Here is an 18,046-nt window from a genome sequence, read left to right as displayed (position 1 = left end):
GATGCAACACGATGGACGAGCGAGCTGCTGCTTTAAAAGAAGTGAATCCAATGTTTTTTTAAAAAGCTCACTGGGCAAAGAAATCCAGTCAGAAGAGACAGAAGGAGGAGGAGATGAAGAGGAGGAGGAGGAGGAGGAGGAGGGGGATGTAGAACATGAAGAGGACAGGACACACAATCACTTTATATCAGCTGAACACAGAGCAGGAGTCCATCCTGACAGACGGACACATGTAAACTCTCCATCCTCAGATATTAAAGGCGCCCTGATGAGTTCGTGTTGTGATGCCTTCCATCACGTGGTCTCTGAGACGCCGTCATGGTGTCAGAGAGCTGCAGTTTGAGCTGCTCCTGCAGAACTAAACGGTCTCTGAGGTTCAGTTTAACCTGGACAGACACTCTGTGGTTGTCTGTTGTGTTAACTCACCGTGTATGTTTTATTCTGCCTTTCTGCAGGTTCGAGTTTTATTCCAGTGTTACTTTGTGTAGTTTTCACAGTAGTTGTTAACCAAAAGAGGACGCATATTGTCTCAGACAGCAGGGGTCCAGAGAGGACGGAGAGTCCACTTCTGGGCCTGAGAAGGTCCAAAACAACAGGAGGATAAAACTTGAAAACAGCATATTTTCAGTGGTGGAGGAACTCAAACCTTGTAAATACTGTTTATGGATATTTCTTTGTTGAACACGTCGTGTTTTTAATGGTAAAATGTTTGTGTCCTTTTTTGGAGAGTTCAGCTTCAGGAAATATTAACCAGGACTTCGGTTAAGTTTAGTTAATCTTAGTCGTTGCCTTAAGCAGCTGAAATATTATATATATATATATATATCAATATGAGTGAAATATGAGTGAAATATTCAGAGCTGTAAATCTGTTTCATGGATGCATCACTCCATCAAACTCAGATCTTCTGTGTCTTGTGCATTATTTTATAAATCTTTCCCCCAAATTCTGAAGAGATGGTGACAACCTCGCCGCCCTGCAGAGACGCACGAATCAAAAAGAAGTGAAGCAGAATAAACTGCAGCAGCTCGGTGTAAAGAACACCTTCCTCACAATCATCCTCATTTATCAACAAGGTTATTTACGTTCAGAGAGAGAACAGTAAAGACATCACATGTCACAGTCAGGACTTCTACTGTCAGAAGAAAATGTTTGATTTGATTGTGTCGTAAATCAATTTACACATGAGACATTTGTCCAAATATATACAAAACAAAAAAACACAGAAACAGATTCAATAAAACAAAAAATTAAAAAACAGCAACAATTTGAATTTACTTTAAAACCCACCATAGATCAAACAGAAGCAGGACGCAGGATGAAAACACGCATAATGACTTTATTGAACTTTTAAAAATGTTTCTTCATCTCATCTGACGATGTAGAAAATATAAATATTCAATGGAAAATTACGACTCTTTGTCTCTTCAGAGATGGAAGTGATCACTGCTCATGATAACAAACACACTCCACTGTGTTAGATGTGTAATGTCACATTCATATCTATACGTGGCTGAAACACACACACACACACACACACACACACACACACACAAACAAATAAAAGCTCAATCAAAGCAGACTTTATATTTCATGTACACACACTGCCCTCCTGTGGCAGCAGACGGTACTGCTGACCCTTCATGTGACATTACCATTCATTCATCAGTAATAAATATATATGTTTCATGTATTATTATCATTTATTACTACTGTTATTATTATTATTATTAAGTGTCCTTCCTCGCCTGGACACATCCATTGACTAGAGACTAATTTTTTATTCATTTAATTTCTACAATTCTGATATAATATTTGTATACATTGGAAATATATTGATTCTGTACTAATGCTACTGCAACTACTGTAGTACTGTTACTACAACCACTACTGATAATAAAGTAGCAGTTGAATTAAATATTATTTTAAAAACAATAATTTGATTTAAACTGTGGACAGAAATAAAGTAATTACCATGTAGGGAGATAATCTGTTTGTGTGTGTGTGTGTGTGTGTGTGTGTGTGTGTGTGTGTGTGTGTGTGTGTGTGTGTGTGTGTGAGTGTGTGTGTGCTGCAGCATGACTGAGGCACATGCAGCTCACACATTTTCACTATTACAGCTACTTAACCAGCCAATAGGGTTGCAGGAAGGGATGACAAAGCAGCCAATCACAGCAAAGGCAGGATAGGATACTGTGTGTGTTTGTATGAGTCCAGAAAACGTGTTAATGTTTACACCACGCGTGTGTGTGTGTGTGTGTGTGTGCTGTTGTACTTCTATGTTTGCGAGGACGGTTTAGAGTTTTAGAGGGAGGACATTTTGTCCTCATGTCTTCAGAAGGATGTTTGACAGTTCAGACTCGAGGTTCAGGTTGAAGAATTAGTATTATGTCATAAATATTCAGCGCTCTTCAGATGCTGCTGTCATTGTGATCGGTTTACGGTTTTTATTGCTGGGTGGTTGTTTTTATTGATTTATTGTTTGATGATTATTATAGGGGGCTCCATTAGGGTGTAATCTTTTATCACTGGGCTGTGCTTTTATGACTCTGTGATGTTTCCGATCATATTATCTATGTTTAGTGTCTCATGTTGTTGTCGGTGAATCAGTGTTCCTGCTGATTGTCTTGGAAATGTTCCTGACTGAAAACAGACCTGCATTAAAGAAAAAAACAAAGAAAAGTAAAAACACACACAGGGGGGGGGCTGTGTTGATGGGGGTGTGTTGCTTCAGGCACAGGTGAGAAGTTACCTGGATACAGAGCTGCCACTCAGCCTTGCTGCCACTCGCTGGCCCAGAAAGCATTTTCCCTTTAAACCCTATTTGGACGGGATTAACATTAACTAAATACTCTGTGACATAACTCATCGTTCAGGACAACATGTTAACAATCTGGAAATGATTTTATATGGTCTGTAATATATATGAACCTTCAGCAGGACAAAGCTAAAAGAGAAGACCAAAAGACGCTTCAGAACCTGCCTGAGAATCATGACAAGTTTACGTTTTCTTCAGACAATCTGGCAGGGAAGTGAGGATAAGTGTCGGTGTATATTCTAGAGAGCTGATTAGGGGGTTAGCAACAGGAGTGCAGGTGGGTGTGGGAGTCAGGTGAGGGCTGAAGGAAGGGAGGACGAGGACTACTGTTGGACAGGAAGGAAAAGACAGGCAGAGTTAGTGGCAGCAAGTTTTTTACCAAGTGACCCTTCAGTTCTCTGAGTCAGCGCCCTCGCTGTGTCTTCACTGAGGTCTCATTGAAATGTTTCGCTGACACTCAGTGGTCTGGTTGACCGCTACACAGGACGCCTTGAAACTGTTACAGAGTCAGTTTGAAGGGCCCTGAGTTCAGTCATATCAGCACCACGATTAGATAAAAAAAATACCAAACGTGCAGTAAAGTACAAACTGTGACGGCCTCCAGCTAAACATCTGTACAGGGGAGTGTGTGTGTGTGTGTGTGTGTGTGTGTGTGTGATACATGTGATGTACATATGTTCTCCTACAGTGTGAGTACAGCATGTACACAAGTACACACATGTTGCAACATTTCTGCTGTGTAAGCGTTGTCATGTTCCTCAGAGTCAGTCACAGTTTAAAGGTAACAACAAAAACACCTTCTTCTTCTTCTTCTTCTTCTTCTTTGGTTTTGGAACATCTGTCTGCCTCAGCACTATGGAGGTTTTCAGGACATTTATCATCTTGCAGCAGATATTCAGTCTGCATTCATGGTGTCTTTCCTTGTTTTGAGTTTGAGACACTGTGCAGACTTTCATGAACCCAAAACAACAAAAACATGGCCGTCGTTTTTATTGGATGTCACACAAAATCCTTTCAGAGTATCTATGAAGGGTGTGTGTGTGTGTGTGTGTGTGTGTGTGTGTGTGTGTGTGTGTCATCCAGTTCACTGACATACCAACATAGTGAACATTTCTGCTGCAGCTATACATCAGCATCTACACACACACACACACACACACACACACACACACACATAACATTACGTAACGGTCGGTCTCCACCTCGACAGGCCAGACTGCCGTTACACTTCTCAGAAATCTTCCTGCTGATGCAGCTCTGAGAACAGATCAATCATCAGTATGTTGTTTGTTCTGCTCAACACACACACACATACATATATATATATATATATATATATATATATATATATATATATACTGTAGTGGCTGTAATGAACGTTTCAGTCTGTACAATATAAGGAGGGCGATGGTTTGCACTAAACTGAGAGCAGAAAAAACTAATTAAATGTCTTTAATTACAAACAACAGTCACAAAATAGCTATAAGAAATGGAGTATTTGCTCAGATATAACAAAATGGTGACTGTAATGGTGAGTTCAGACAGAAAGAGACGCACATTTTCACCTCTTATCATCACCAAACAGAAAATGTACCGACCGCACGTTAGCTAAGCTGTGTGTGTGTGTGTGTGTGTGTGTGTGTGTGTGTGTGTGTGTGTGTGTGTGTGTGTGTGTGTGGAGATGGTTTCTAGAACATTTGGAGGAATATGTCTGAATACAGCTGCAAACATCTCATCCATATTCTTAATGCTGCACAGCGGCGCTCTGATTGAGTCTGGAGCCAGATAAAAACGAATCAAACAAGATGATGGACTTTGCAGCATCACGTTGTAAATGTGCTCAGCTTCTATATTCAGAGTCCAAACAGTCAGCAGCCAGCTTCCTAGAAGGAACGCAGACAGTTGGAGGGACAGAAATAGCCTCACGTCAGGTCTGCTGCGTGGAAACGAGACGGGTCGATGGCAGCTGACGCTCACTCGCTGTTTGCTCTGAGTCTGTTTGAGGTCTTTGGTCCAGAGACAGAGGAGGGGATCAGTGTGGAAACACAGCCGAGGCCTCGCAGCCTGCTGGTTAGGCCTTAGACCTGAACCAGTATTCTCACAAGGCAGAGAAGTGCTGACAGAGGGTTTATTGGAGGGTTTGTAGATCATAATATCAGGGCAGGTGAATCTTGCCCAAATAAAAGTTACATCTCAGCCGGGTCCATGACCACTTTAATAATCACAGCCAAAAAGTGTTGTGATCCACCTCTGCAGACTTCTGTTTCTTTAATTAGCACCACGCCGTCCTACTTTCTTACACGTGTGCACTAAAGTAGCTTCAAGCGCCATCACCTGTCATAAATCAGGAAATGTTGCTGTCCCCCCCAAACAAATACTGTTCATGGAAACACAAAGACGGAGGTTTGTTCTAAAAGGAACCTCATTCTGTAAAATACCCGTTTGATTGTTCTAATCCTGTCCAGCTGAAGTCTCATATCATCTTCACAGCGACCGAAGAGCTTTTAATGTACAAATGTGCATGTGAGGACTTCTGGGCCTACCCGTTAATTAAGGTGACTTAATTAACGGGGGGGGGGGGTGAAAGCCAATTGGCTCGTGGAGTGACAGCTGATCAAATATCAGAGAGCAGCAGTCTCTCTCTCTCTGTTTCTGTTTGTGTGTGTTTGGCTGATTCATTGTTAATAAATTAGCAATTTTGAGAGTTTCTTTGTCAGTTTTGCAGCCTGTTTAAACAGTGTGCGTATTAAAATACAATAAAATACATTTTGATTTGTAATATAATTATATAATATAATGCAGTTAATATAACTCACAGCTGTAAAACGCTGCAGAGACATTAAAAACACACAGTACTACAAACTCTTGGCCAGCTGCTGGAGTTTGAAGTGTCAACACACTTTGTTTGTAGAAGTTTATTCGACATCGGGGAGCGTTGGACCTTCAGGTTTAGACACGTGATCGCTGGCTGGTGTGTCGATGTACCTGCAGTGTGAAGCATCCAACTCCCCGCTGATCTGTAGCAGTGTCTCAAGACAAGATTAACAATTATTATTTCTCTTTTTCTCCTCTCTGACACTCTCCCCCTTCTGCACCTCCCTCTCTCTCTCTGAACCATGTGCTCTCTCTTCCAGACTCAACAACAACAACATTAAGCCTTTGGACTTCGTTACCGAGAGAGAGAGAGAAGAGGGAGGAGGAGGAGGAGGAGGAGAAGGAAGAGGAGGAGGGGGAGATTCTCAGAAATAGTAACTGACTGCCACAAGTGCATCGTCCACCAACAAGCAAACAGAGACGAAGTCCAGATCTGCAGGTCAGAGACACTGAACTGAAATCAGCTGCAGAGTGAGAACACTGAATATACACCGTCCTGTTTGTGTAATGTAGAAGTATTTCTCTATCACATCAAACAGACACAAACTCAGTAAGTAGTACACAATAAAAAGCTTCCTGCAGAGCCTCTGCTAATGCATAATACCTTTTATTAGTAATGTGTCGTTTGAAGTACAATAATAGCTATTGTTAAATACAAAAAACACATTCTCACATCAACGTCGAGAGAACAATGTGCCAAAATACAAACAAAAGGAGGAAAACGCACATTCACCTCTTACAAGGTGTTCGTGGAAGAAATATTTCACTGTACGAAGTGGTTTGCAGATTTCCTCACAGACGCAGTCAATAAAGTGCTGAAACACTCTGTGTGACCTTCAATAAGATGCTGTGGAAACGTTTTTCTTCCTCTATGTTTTTGGGGGGCAAATAATTCTATCTATAATATATGTGTAATGTATAGTTATTTTATTCCACTAAAAAATTCACTAGAATCATTACGGATCAGTTTCTGTCAGTGAAACTAAACTTGCAGGTTAGTCCAGTCCTGCATCTTCGATCATGGGTTCATAGTCTGAACTGTTGTGAATCAGTTAATGTGGATCAGCCGCCGCTTCAGTCTGACCAGAAGGATGAGAAGTCGTGTCAACACACACAGTCGTGTCTCCATCACTTCTGAGGACATTGAACTGACTGACATTCATTTCCTGGAGACGAACCCTGACGCTAACCATAACCACGACTCGTCTAACCCTGACCCCTGACCTTAACCTAACCCTAACCCAATCCGGTCTACTATCGATAGTGTTCTGGACCATGACATTTTATTCACTACTGTCCTCTCAGTCTGTGTGCCTGTGCTCTTTGTTTGACCTTGACCTAACCCTTAAACCAAGTCTTCACCCTAAAATTTAATGATTTACGTTGTGGGGACTTGCATTTTGTCCCTAAAAGGAAGGTGAGTCCCCACAATGTGACTGTGTAAACAGCATGAATAATACACACACACACACACACAATCTTGTAATCACTTACTTGAGTTTATAAAAAACAATAACAAGTGGGAGGGGGGAATTCACACACAAACACACATATTTGTAGCAGCTCCTAACAGATTAGGTGTGTGTAATACCCCTCCTCCTCCCTGGAGTATTTCCCATGATCCTCTGCTCCTGGGTTTTTGTTTTGACGCTGTGGGGACTCACTGCAGCCGGGAACAAAGAAAACCAGCTGAACTAAACGGTGAGACCTCTGAGTGACACACTGACTGACTCCGTCTTTATTTTCATTTAAATGTGACAACAGATCTTAAATGTTGGTGCGTCTGCCCACTTTCATTCATTTATTCCTGTTGAACGCATGTTTCGATGCAGACAAACATTAAAGGTTAATTATCTTTATTGTTTATTGTTGATCAGCTCTTAAAGATATTTAATAGGATTTATCCGTCTAACTTGTTTTATCTCTATTTGAAAGATTGACAAAGAAATATTCACTCAAAACCACATCTTGTCGTCTTCCTCTGTAGCTGAGATGTCCTCGGTTGTCATGGAGACACCTGTTATCACGTGACTGAAGTTTCATATTTGCATCACGGGATTCAATTCATCGAATACTTCATTTGTCCCTCAGGAGGTCAAAACACATAAAATCACAACAAATAGTTCATTCAGAGTGTTTTTATATTCAGGTCAGCAGGGCAACATGTCACATTTAACACTGTTAGTATTCCTGCAGGAAGCATTGCTCGCTCGCTCACTCTTAATCTGTTTCCCTTTATCCCTCTCTCTCTCGTTCTCCACACACACCCACACACACACACACACACACACACATAAACAAAGACTCACACATCTGATTGGCTATGATAATAGCTGGTTCCTGGTTGATCTCTTGTTGTTGTTTCATGGCAACAAGCCGCACCCTGCTGTGACCCTGATCCACTGTATCACACACACACACACACACACACACACACACACACACACAGTGGATCCTTGAAAAGCAACATCAACACTCACAGAGCTCATTTCAGTTTCATGAAGCAGAAGAAAGACGTTCAGCAGCACAAACACAAACAGGAAGCTGCAGCACAACATTATGCAGTGACGCTGTAATGATCCTGCAGAACTCCGCCATCTTTCACTAACCAAGAAAAAGTCATATGACTTTAATCTGAGTACATTTTTACACAAGTAATTTTACTTTGAGCAAAATATTCTTGTACTCTTTCCACACCTGCAGGTTTACCGTCAACAATCAAAGTTATTCTGGAAACAAGGTGTCCTTGATTTCAGACAAAAGCAGCTTCTCTCAAATGACAACTGTTGCTAAAAGATTTTATCACCACCATTAATTCACCAGTGCAATACAACACACACACACACACACACACAAAGAGTGTGTTGTGTTCAGTCCCTGGTGTGTGTGTGTGTGTGCAGGATTATCTCCCAGGTTACTTGGCAGATTTCTGCTCAATGTTTTGACAACGACGGCTTTCAGAGAAAGACGGATGAAATATCAAAATAACAAAAACACACGTTTGTGTGTGCGAACATGTTTCGCTGCCTCGTGCTTTGATCCAGAAAAGTTCACAAATCCTCACACGTGGACTTTAGTTTGTCCAACTTGGTCGGAAAACGCAGGACTGAGCCAGCAATTTTATATGGAGCTCAATGGGATCAAATGAAATACCAACATTTTAACACTGGGTTTAAGTTTTTTGTGCATAACAATATTTAGGCCAATAAAATTATTTTATTTCCCAAAAGCATTTAAAAACAAATCCTGGCTGCATACAGTTATTACAATAAAAAAAGAGAAAGAGTTGTGTGTCATCAGCATAACAATGATAAGAGATACCAAAGACATGAATTATGTGGCCATTTACAGAAAACAGACTGGGACCAAGAACTGGTCCTTGTGGCACACCACACAGTAAGTGTGCTGCTGGTGAAGGAGGGATTTTCATTTCAACATTTATTATAAGTGCTTGGCGAGTGTTGTCGCTGTGCCTTAGTTTATGTAACTGCAGATAACACATAGTCAGCTAATTATTATATAACTGCGTATACTGTCATAAAATAACGCAATAAAATGTCAGTGTAATAAAGCTGCATAGTTTCATCAATAAACCCATCCGCTGTGTGTGTGTGTGTGTGTCTTTATAAGTGTGTGTGTTGTACAAACGATGTCCTGAATGTGTTATATAACCACGTCCAGCATGTTTTAACCCCGCTCAGCTCAGCAGAACATGACACAACAGCTGTTTCTTGTATCAGTTTTGTCTGAAACAGCAGAGTTCACTGAAATATTAACTTCCCCTCAAGTTCATCAAACTCTGCATGAGAACAAACATACTGCTGGACTCAAATATTAGCATGTCTTCATAGAGAAGAATGGGATCCAGTGCTACATCATGTCAGTGTCCCCAGCCCACCTCAGGTTTATCTCCTCAGCTTTATTAGACTGCTATTTACGGAAGTCTTGTATTCTAATATCACTGTGTACGACTGATGGGACATTACACAGGACAATTTATTCACTCAGGTTTGATTCCAAACCATGTTCATAACATTACTCTAACTTTTCATGACTGTTGTTCAGCAGTGAATCAACTTTTACTCAAGCTGTGTTGCTTTTACAGCGTTAAGTCACAGTGACACTAACCTAACGGCTCAAACTGATTACAAACACACTTAATAGCTCTATTAGTAAAATATTAACTTTACATTTGTATCAGTGTGCAGTGGGCTCTGTTACTATGGGATGTCATAAAGCAGTTTGACTCACCCCCCATGAACAGACCTGGACTGTGAGTGAAAGCTGTGTGACCACAGTATTCTCTTAAGAAAGGCACCGTAGTATGTGCTGCAGGTCTGATGTATGGCATTGTATTTCATCTGGAGCTCACTGTAAACCTGTTCTGGATGCCGGTGAAGACGTTGGATCCGGTCCAGGGTCCCACCGCGCCTCCACTCTTCTGTAAACAACAACAGTTTGATAATTGAGGTTGCAGCAGGTGTCACATCCACCTCTAACAAAGGCAACAGAAAGATGTGAGTCAGTCATCACGAACATCCTCCTCAGAGGAGGAAGGAGTTCGCCCGCCGGGTCGTGTCGTTGCTCTGTGGCGCAACAATCAAATGTGTCCCTGGAGGGACGTCAGTGCTAGGAACTAATGGGTCCTCTGGGAAACAGACAGGTCTGTTTGTGTTGGTCGGAGCTGGTATAACCTCATTTTACTGATGAATCAGCAGGACAGATGGTTAAGCAAAATAATGTTTTTCACTTTAACGAAGCGATCCTAATTTTAGAATACTTATAATGAATGATGAAAAACAAATACTGATTCTGTCGAGTCTAACTCGAGCGTTTGTTGTTGTCATGAGAGCATTTAGAGATGTGAAGAATCACTTTTAGGTTCGACATTTTGTAGTTACAACTTCACAATAGTAGAAAATAAAAAGGAGGCATCATTTATAGATACATATTTCCTCAGCTGTTTTATTATTTGTTCACAGTGGTAGAAATATTAGACAGTGGAGTTACTCCATTAGAAGAATGAATCCTGCATTCAAAGTAAAGTACATAAATATTATCAGCACAATGTACCAAAGTATCAAAAGTAAAAGTACTCAGAAGACGCAGAATGGCCCCTTTCATGGTGTTATATTAACATATGATATTATTACAATGCTATAACTGATATAGTTATTTTGGAGCTGGTGGAGATGTAGATAACTTAGTACAAAGTAAAAAGTTTATTTTTTTCTAAAATGTAAGAAAAGAAAAGTTTAAAATGTAGAAGTGAATATTAATGTTGGCACAATAGCGCCACCTTAGACAGAAGGTCAGAAATCATTACTGCAGTCTGTTGCATTTTTAATAACAATAAAGTGTTCAGTGGTGCTCATAGTTTATGGTAGAGTTGTTTTATAAAGACATTGTTAAGAGATGTATTTATCAACACTTTGAAACCTGGTTTCTTTGGTCTGTTTTCGCTTCCTTTACTTAAAGGAAAGTCACGCGTTTTAGTTATTTGCCTGCAGGTCCAGATGCTTGTATATGAAGGTTTGGAGGAGTGTATCAGCCTTCCAGGGACACGAGAACCACATTGGTTAGTTAAAAACAAAGCTGACAAAGTGAAAAACACGGCACACAGAAACTCCATCTGGGATCCAGTCACTTGATGAATTACTCAGATTAAGAAAGCTGGTCGATGTGTGCAGGGTGGGAGTGGCACTGGCTGCTTCTGAACACAAAGCTCTCCAGTCAGCAAAAATTTAAACGCACACACACACACACACACACACACACACACACATACATACATTAAAAACAGTGTTATGTAACTCCAGTCGGGGTCCTGGGTTCTCTGTACATTCTGAGAATCAGTAACGTGAGGTGAAGCGAGCAGGTCGCTGTGCCCCTGCAGGAGTTCTGCAAGATGTCATCACGTAATCTTTGTTTACTAATCCCACAATGCCACAGGGGTGGAGAGAAGTGTGAAGGAGGAAGGAGGGTTCAGAGAAAGTACTTTTTACTCCTCACGTACGTCTGCACCTCAGCCCAGCTCATGTTCACACACATAGGAAGCACATGGCGTCTCTCTGACTTCAGGACGTATACGATTATGTAATTTTGAAAACATGGACTGGTGATTGGCTCATTGGCTCTACTATGAAGCAGAGCACATGGTTAACATGTACTTTTACATATTTATTTTGTATATATGTCTTCTCTGACTCACCCTTCATCCACGTGGGAGAGTGGGTTCAGTTTCAATATTAATAAAATGTGCTTACATAACCGAGCACAGTGCATCAGTACTAAAGACTAAAGTAAGCATATTTTAGGAGGACTGTGGTGCTGTCTAATGGCTGTACGCTTGTTGGGTGACAATCTTACATAAAGACATGTCATTTTACAACTTAAAGCCGCCTTAAACTTTTTTAGATTGCAGAGAATAAGTTACTTTAAACTGTATAATATAATATGCATCATGTCCTCAGTAGGTTTGTTCCCATTCAGACACAAGAGCATTAGTGAGGCCCCACACTGACAGGCCAGTCCAGTTCTCCCACACCAAACTGGGAAAAACCATTTCTTCATGGAGCTGCTTTGTGCTCGCGGGCATCGACATGTTGAAACAGGAAAGGGACAAATACTGTAACAACAAAATGATGTTACCAGTAAGTCAGGGTGGTTAGCATGTAGCATTTAGCATATGAGCGTTTATTTGTGTCGTCAGATCAGTGCTGTGCCGCCATATGAAACAGTTTGAACCTTTTAGTGCTGTTTCGGAACTCAGTTATTTGGTTCACGTCAGCTGAGCGACCCTCAAGCCACGTTCAGGAACATGTTTTCACAACACGACAATAACTTTTCTATTCAATTTGCTGTTAATAATTGAGGCTGTGATTATGTTTCTGTGCATGTTTACAACACAGCCCCACGGGCCTGCAGGCTCACAGCACAGCAACAAATAAATCCTTTGATATTACTTCCTGCCATGTGCAACCTCCTCACATTCCTCTTAGAGAGAGAGAGGTGTGTCTGAGAGAGGCAATATAAAAATGGCCTCTCTCTCTCTTTGAATGGAGGAAACAAACTCGGTGAACCCCGAGCTGCTGGCAGCCCTCCAACTGCTGTCAAAGTTGATCCTCTGGCTGAAAGGCCTGTTTTCTTTTCTGCTCGCTCTCCATTCAGCTCAGCCGGCTTCGGTGGCACCACATGTACGCCTGTTAAAGTAAAATATGGACAGTCAAAATAATGACTACAAATGGAAAGTTTAAAGGATTTGTAGAAACCAAGAGGGATCCAAATTTAAAGATACACTTCCCAAATTAGTCACAGTGCCTAAAAGCTCCCCACACTTCATGGAGCTGGGAATAAACTTGAGGTGCTGCAGTCAGGCAGCATGACTTTCACAAGAAGGATAAGGCTGCATATATTCAATGTCTTTCTCCCTGTCAACAAACCCTGTGTGCAGAGCCAAAGCAACAATCTGCTGGTTCATCTTACAGTACTTTCTGACTTCCTGTCTCTGGCTCTCAGCTCCAAGCCCCTTGTTTCCTACTTATGACATAAATTTAAATTTAAAAACACCTCACAAATACATTGCTTTTTGTTTTTTTGTTTTTTTAAAACACTCAGTAATTTTAAAATGTTGGGGACTATTTTCACATGTGGAGCTCTAGTGAGTATTTGTGGCAGCAGGACGGTGTATGTGGGACTGAGTCAAAACAAACTCGCATATATCAGTATCAGACTCAGAAGATAAACCTGATAAGTCTCAAACTAGACTCCCTGGTTTGTATTTCAACACCAACTGGAAGATTATTGTTGGTCTGAATGTGCCATGAATGTGAGCTCCACAGTTTACCTCTTTATTTATACCCTGAATCTAAATACAGAGGACCCCCACAGCTGTGAGTGTGACTTCATGACAGGCCTTGAGTCCAGCTCCAGAGCCTGACCAACAGTCTGACCCCACCCCAGGATCCCTATGTGTGTTGTTATTTGTAAGGTTTATTAATCTCCTGTTTGGTTCAAGTGGTGTCCCTGTTTATCTCACACACACTGAAGGATTACAGCAGGTCTCAAACAAAGACAGAGGATGAGGTCACACACAGTGTTCCTGCTGTGGCGGTCGCTTCAGAGAACGTGTGAGAGCAGCTGCTGCTGCTGCTGCAGACAAACAGGAATTGTATTTGCAGGGCTGTTTACCAGCGCCGCTGACTCACATACAGGAAAACATGAAAGACTGAGGAAGTGTGTGACCCGGTTTTCTGCCAGCTCACTTCCTCGTGTTGTGGACCAACTTTTTTGTGTAAAAACAAAGAATCCAGCAGTGGAAGTTGGACAGGAGGAAGGGAGGAGGGCTGTTTACAGCACGACTCAACAACAGAGAGTTCTAGATGTGCTTGTTTACAGTGTGAAGTCATTTTCTTAATCTTGATTCTTTATTATTTTATTCGTTTTGGGACTTTTGGACCTGATATAGGAAACAGTATCCTGACTAACTGTTTCCTATATCAGGTGTTAAAACATAAACAGACTCACAGTTACAGGGCGTGGACACACTAACAGGAACACCTTAATACATGTGCAGTCCAGTACAGCAGCTTATAAGCTTATGTTTTTCCATTCTTCAAGACCCGGTCAGGGAGGTTTTGACACTCTAAGGGTGTCTGGGGTTGCTGTATTGGCTTGTAAGGTGTTCATTTTATTGTGTCAAAACCCCTGGAGTTAGACTAGTACCATAAGTCTCTGTAGTATTTACTTTTGGCCAGTAATGGCTACACACGCTACGTCTTAAAAGACTGAAAGTTCATTCTAGATTCATTCTCTCATCTGCTGAGGAAGATTGTGAATGATCAAAAGCTTTAGAACAAATACTGAATTGACCTTGCGGACAGTTTTCTGATCTGCCTAGTTCAGGTTTAGTTAAGGCACAAAACACGTGTGATTAAGATTTCCTCAACAGTTTGACTATTCAAATAGTATTTAGTAAGTATTTCTTCTCTGTGAATGGCAAACAGCAGGACAGCAGAAGTTCAGTGTACAGTGAAACTAGTCTTATTATTTTGTCAGTCAGCACTTTAAACTGTACGAAAGGTGCTGCTGAAATTGAGTTTGATTTATTTTAAGTTTTTATTTAGCACTTTTTACAACCAGACAAATACAGATAACATGATACCAAACACACCCCTGCTCTGGGAAATATTATGTTTCACATATGAACGTATTAATGTACCATTGATATAAATACAGTGGATGAATATATTTTACTTGCGTGCTATAAACTGCTTATTTTGACTTGGAGAAGGATAAAAGTAATCTAAGTATTGCTGTTTTGTGTTTCAGGAAGTGCTGACACGTTATCTTGGTTTCACATTATGTGTCACTCCCAACTGCCACAACCTCACTGGATTCCAGTATGACTGGACTCCTGCCGCTGCTGCCATTGAGACACACAGGAAACCTCAGCCGGGGCCCTCTGATTGGCTGACACACCACGTGGTGGCAGTGATAGTAGCTCCTTATTTGGTCATGAGGGCTCTCTCTTTGACTGGAGCATTTAGCTCGGCTGCTGTTTCTCAGAAACAGAAATGTACACCGTGTTCTCCCACAGAAACACACCCTCGCTGCACTCCTATTGTCACTGTATACATGCTGGATGGCAGTGGCAGTTTACACACATCATACTCTCAGCCAAATATTTCAACTGCATTCGTGTATTTAGACATAGTTTATAGCCTGTTACTACTACCTTTGGTGTCCAGCCATAGATATATGATTTTATTATATCATAAATGTTCAGTATGCAGTGATGTCTCATATGATTAAAGGTGTTTGTTTAGACAAAGAAAGAGGTGTCGTTATCATACATGTTACACTTATGAGTATTATGTTTGGACCTATCAGATGCTGTGACTGCAAATGTTTTATCACCCTTTATCACATCGTTTATTTCGTTAGCTGCCGTGATACCAAACATTTTAATATCTGTGACTTTTGTCTGCCAAAATCAGTGACCCGTCAGATGACTACATGAAAAAAAGACCAAGAAAAGGTTGACCACATATTGAAGTATGAGGTGTGAATACTCTACAGACAGACCTGCAGGACTTCAGAGCTGACCTGCTGGCACTGATATCAACATGTGTGACCATTTCTATATCTATGGGGTCAAATCTGTTTTCTTTACATCTTAACACCATGGAGATGCCATTTCTGGTATCATCAGCTATCAGAAGACAGCATGTGATAGTGTCTTTGAGTTGGTGTGAACAGTGGTTACACAATCTATTCTAATGATATTCGACATATATCCTGATTTCAGCATGTGCTTGTTCACAAATGAAAATGTTTGGACACTTGAATAAATGAAAACGGTTGTGTGTGAGGGATTCAACGTGATTTCACCATTTTGTTCAACACAGAATTCGCGCTTTGTTTGTTTTGCCAGACAGCAGCAGACAGTTAGGAGTTATGTAACGTCCATTTGAAGGGAGCAGTCCAAAGCTGCAGCGTGGTCAGGTCGAGGCGGGAAATATGATCACCGGCAAAACACCGGAGACGAACGATGTAGTTCACCGATTAAGTTTCAAATTGTAAGTCATTTAGTAAGTGTATATATTGATAGCCTGAATGTTCGTTGCGTCATGTATAACCCTGTAATTTATTTTTGTTTTATAAACCCGCCCCCCCCCCCTTCAGGGAATGTGGTACAGTCCACCACGCGTCACCCATTGTTTACAAATCAACTCGGGTTGTTGGTTAGTGCCGAGCGGCGTGCTGAGAGCGAGCAGCAGCCCGGCGGCCCTCATTCACACCGAACACAGAAACACGCAGAAAGCCGACCGAATAACCGCCAGAATGCCCTGCCGGAAGGAGAACTACATCTTTCTGGAGCAGTCCGTCACCGTGGACTCCAAAGAAGTGGACGCGCTGGTGACGAAAATCGGCGAAGCGCTGCAGCTCCACAACAATAACGGCGGCCACCAGAAGACCGTGTCCGTGTCCGTGTCCTGTCTGCACGGGCTCACCGGCAGCAGCGCCGGCGGGGTCAAACCGGCGGCCATCATCAGCGGCGGCACGGGAGCTCCGGCGCAGAAACGCAACGGCTGCTGCATGCGGCTCCGGAACCGGGGACACCGGGGGAGCAGCAGGGCAAGTCCGTATAACATCCCCGGATCCAACGGCGACCAGGACTGGGACCAAATCAAACCGTGGAACAAAAAGAGGATCAACGTGGAGGAGGACGATCCGCACCGGCTGCTCCAAGAGTTAATTTTATCGGGGAACCTGATTAAAGAGGCCGTGAGGAGGCTGCAGTTCTCCGCACCAGACTGTGGAGAATTCCCCAAGGCGTCGGACAATGTGCCGTGCTGATAACGTAACGGACGGACCGGGGACGGGGTTTCCGCCACAGCGTCCTCCCCTCGGATGGACACAAAAACTGAGTCTGTTCAGGCGGACTGTTTAGATTTGAATTTCACAGGACTGGTAGCTATGTTTTCTAATTTCATCCGTTTTCATCGGTTTTGTCTGTAGCGTTTGTTACGCTACGTTGGCTAGTTAGCCTAGCTAGCTCGCTAGCCACCCGGCTAATGAGCCGTGTTGTTTATGTTTGAATGTCTCCTTGTGGGTCAGGCGTCCGGGGGTGCGGTGGAGGTTTGAGCCATCAACAACTCACTTTACTGACATTTCCATCAGCACGAAAGGACATTTTTCACCTGCGACAGGCTAATGTTGACCTGCTGCGGTGTAAAGTGTCGCTCCCCACCGCACGGAGTGTTTCTGCGGGACCCTGTGACTCCGGAACAATGGGCTTCTTCTCTAGTTGATGGGGGGTTGAGTCACAGTGAACAGTGGCAAGAAGTCGCCGCTTATTCATTTCTTATTTACCGCTGCATCCCCGAATTTGTCCATGTGTTTTTTTTTTGGGGGGGGGGGTTGCTCGTGGCTAGCCATTCCCTGCTTTGGCAGACCATTATAATGGGGGGGTTGGGTGGTCTAGTTGTCCATTTTGTTTACAATCTAATGCTGGGAGTTAAGAGCCACTGTACAGAGAGGAGGAAGGAAGTGCCCCCTCCCTTTTCTCATTTCACATGAGGTTGTTCAGTGGGTTGTCCTTTAACTGCACTGGGATCAGCTCATTTCACCGCTTTACTCAACCTCATCCAGACAAAACCAGTGAAATGAGCCCCAGTAGTCCTGGTTTATACTTCCAAAGCTGACCTTTTACATCTGACAGGACAACACACTGCACCTCTGTCCACGGCAGCTCCACATCTCTCTTCTAAATATTCTTTCAAAGGGGAACATAGACATCAAACATGTGGAGGAGAAGCGGGGGCATGGGAAAGAAGAGAAAACACGCCC

The 18,046-nt window shown here is 42.3% G+C and overlaps 1 protein-coding gene across 1 annotated transcript; it reads left to right on the top strand.

Moving 5' to 3' along the window:
* Positions 1-16,452: 16,452 nt before the first annotated feature.
* gbp (glycogen synthase kinase binding protein) lies at positions 16,453-17,609 on the top strand. The gene has a single exon (XM_070912005.1). The coding sequence runs from the start codon at positions 16,538-16,540 to the stop codon at positions 17,051-17,053; it is 516 nt and encodes a 171-aa protein (XP_070768106.1). The 5' UTR covers positions 16,453-16,537; the 3' UTR covers positions 17,054-17,609.
* The last annotated feature ends 437 nt before the right edge of the window (positions 17,610-18,046 follow it).

The sequence above is a fragment of the Enoplosus armatus genome, chromosome 9 (assembly GCF_043641665.1).
Source record: "Enoplosus armatus isolate fEnoArm2 chromosome 9, fEnoArm2.hap1, whole genome shotgun sequence".
Classification (NCBI taxonomy): Eukaryota; Metazoa; Chordata; class Actinopteri; order Centrarchiformes; family Enoplosidae; genus Enoplosus; species Enoplosus armatus.
This window is presented reverse-complemented; position numbering and strand designations above follow the sequence as displayed.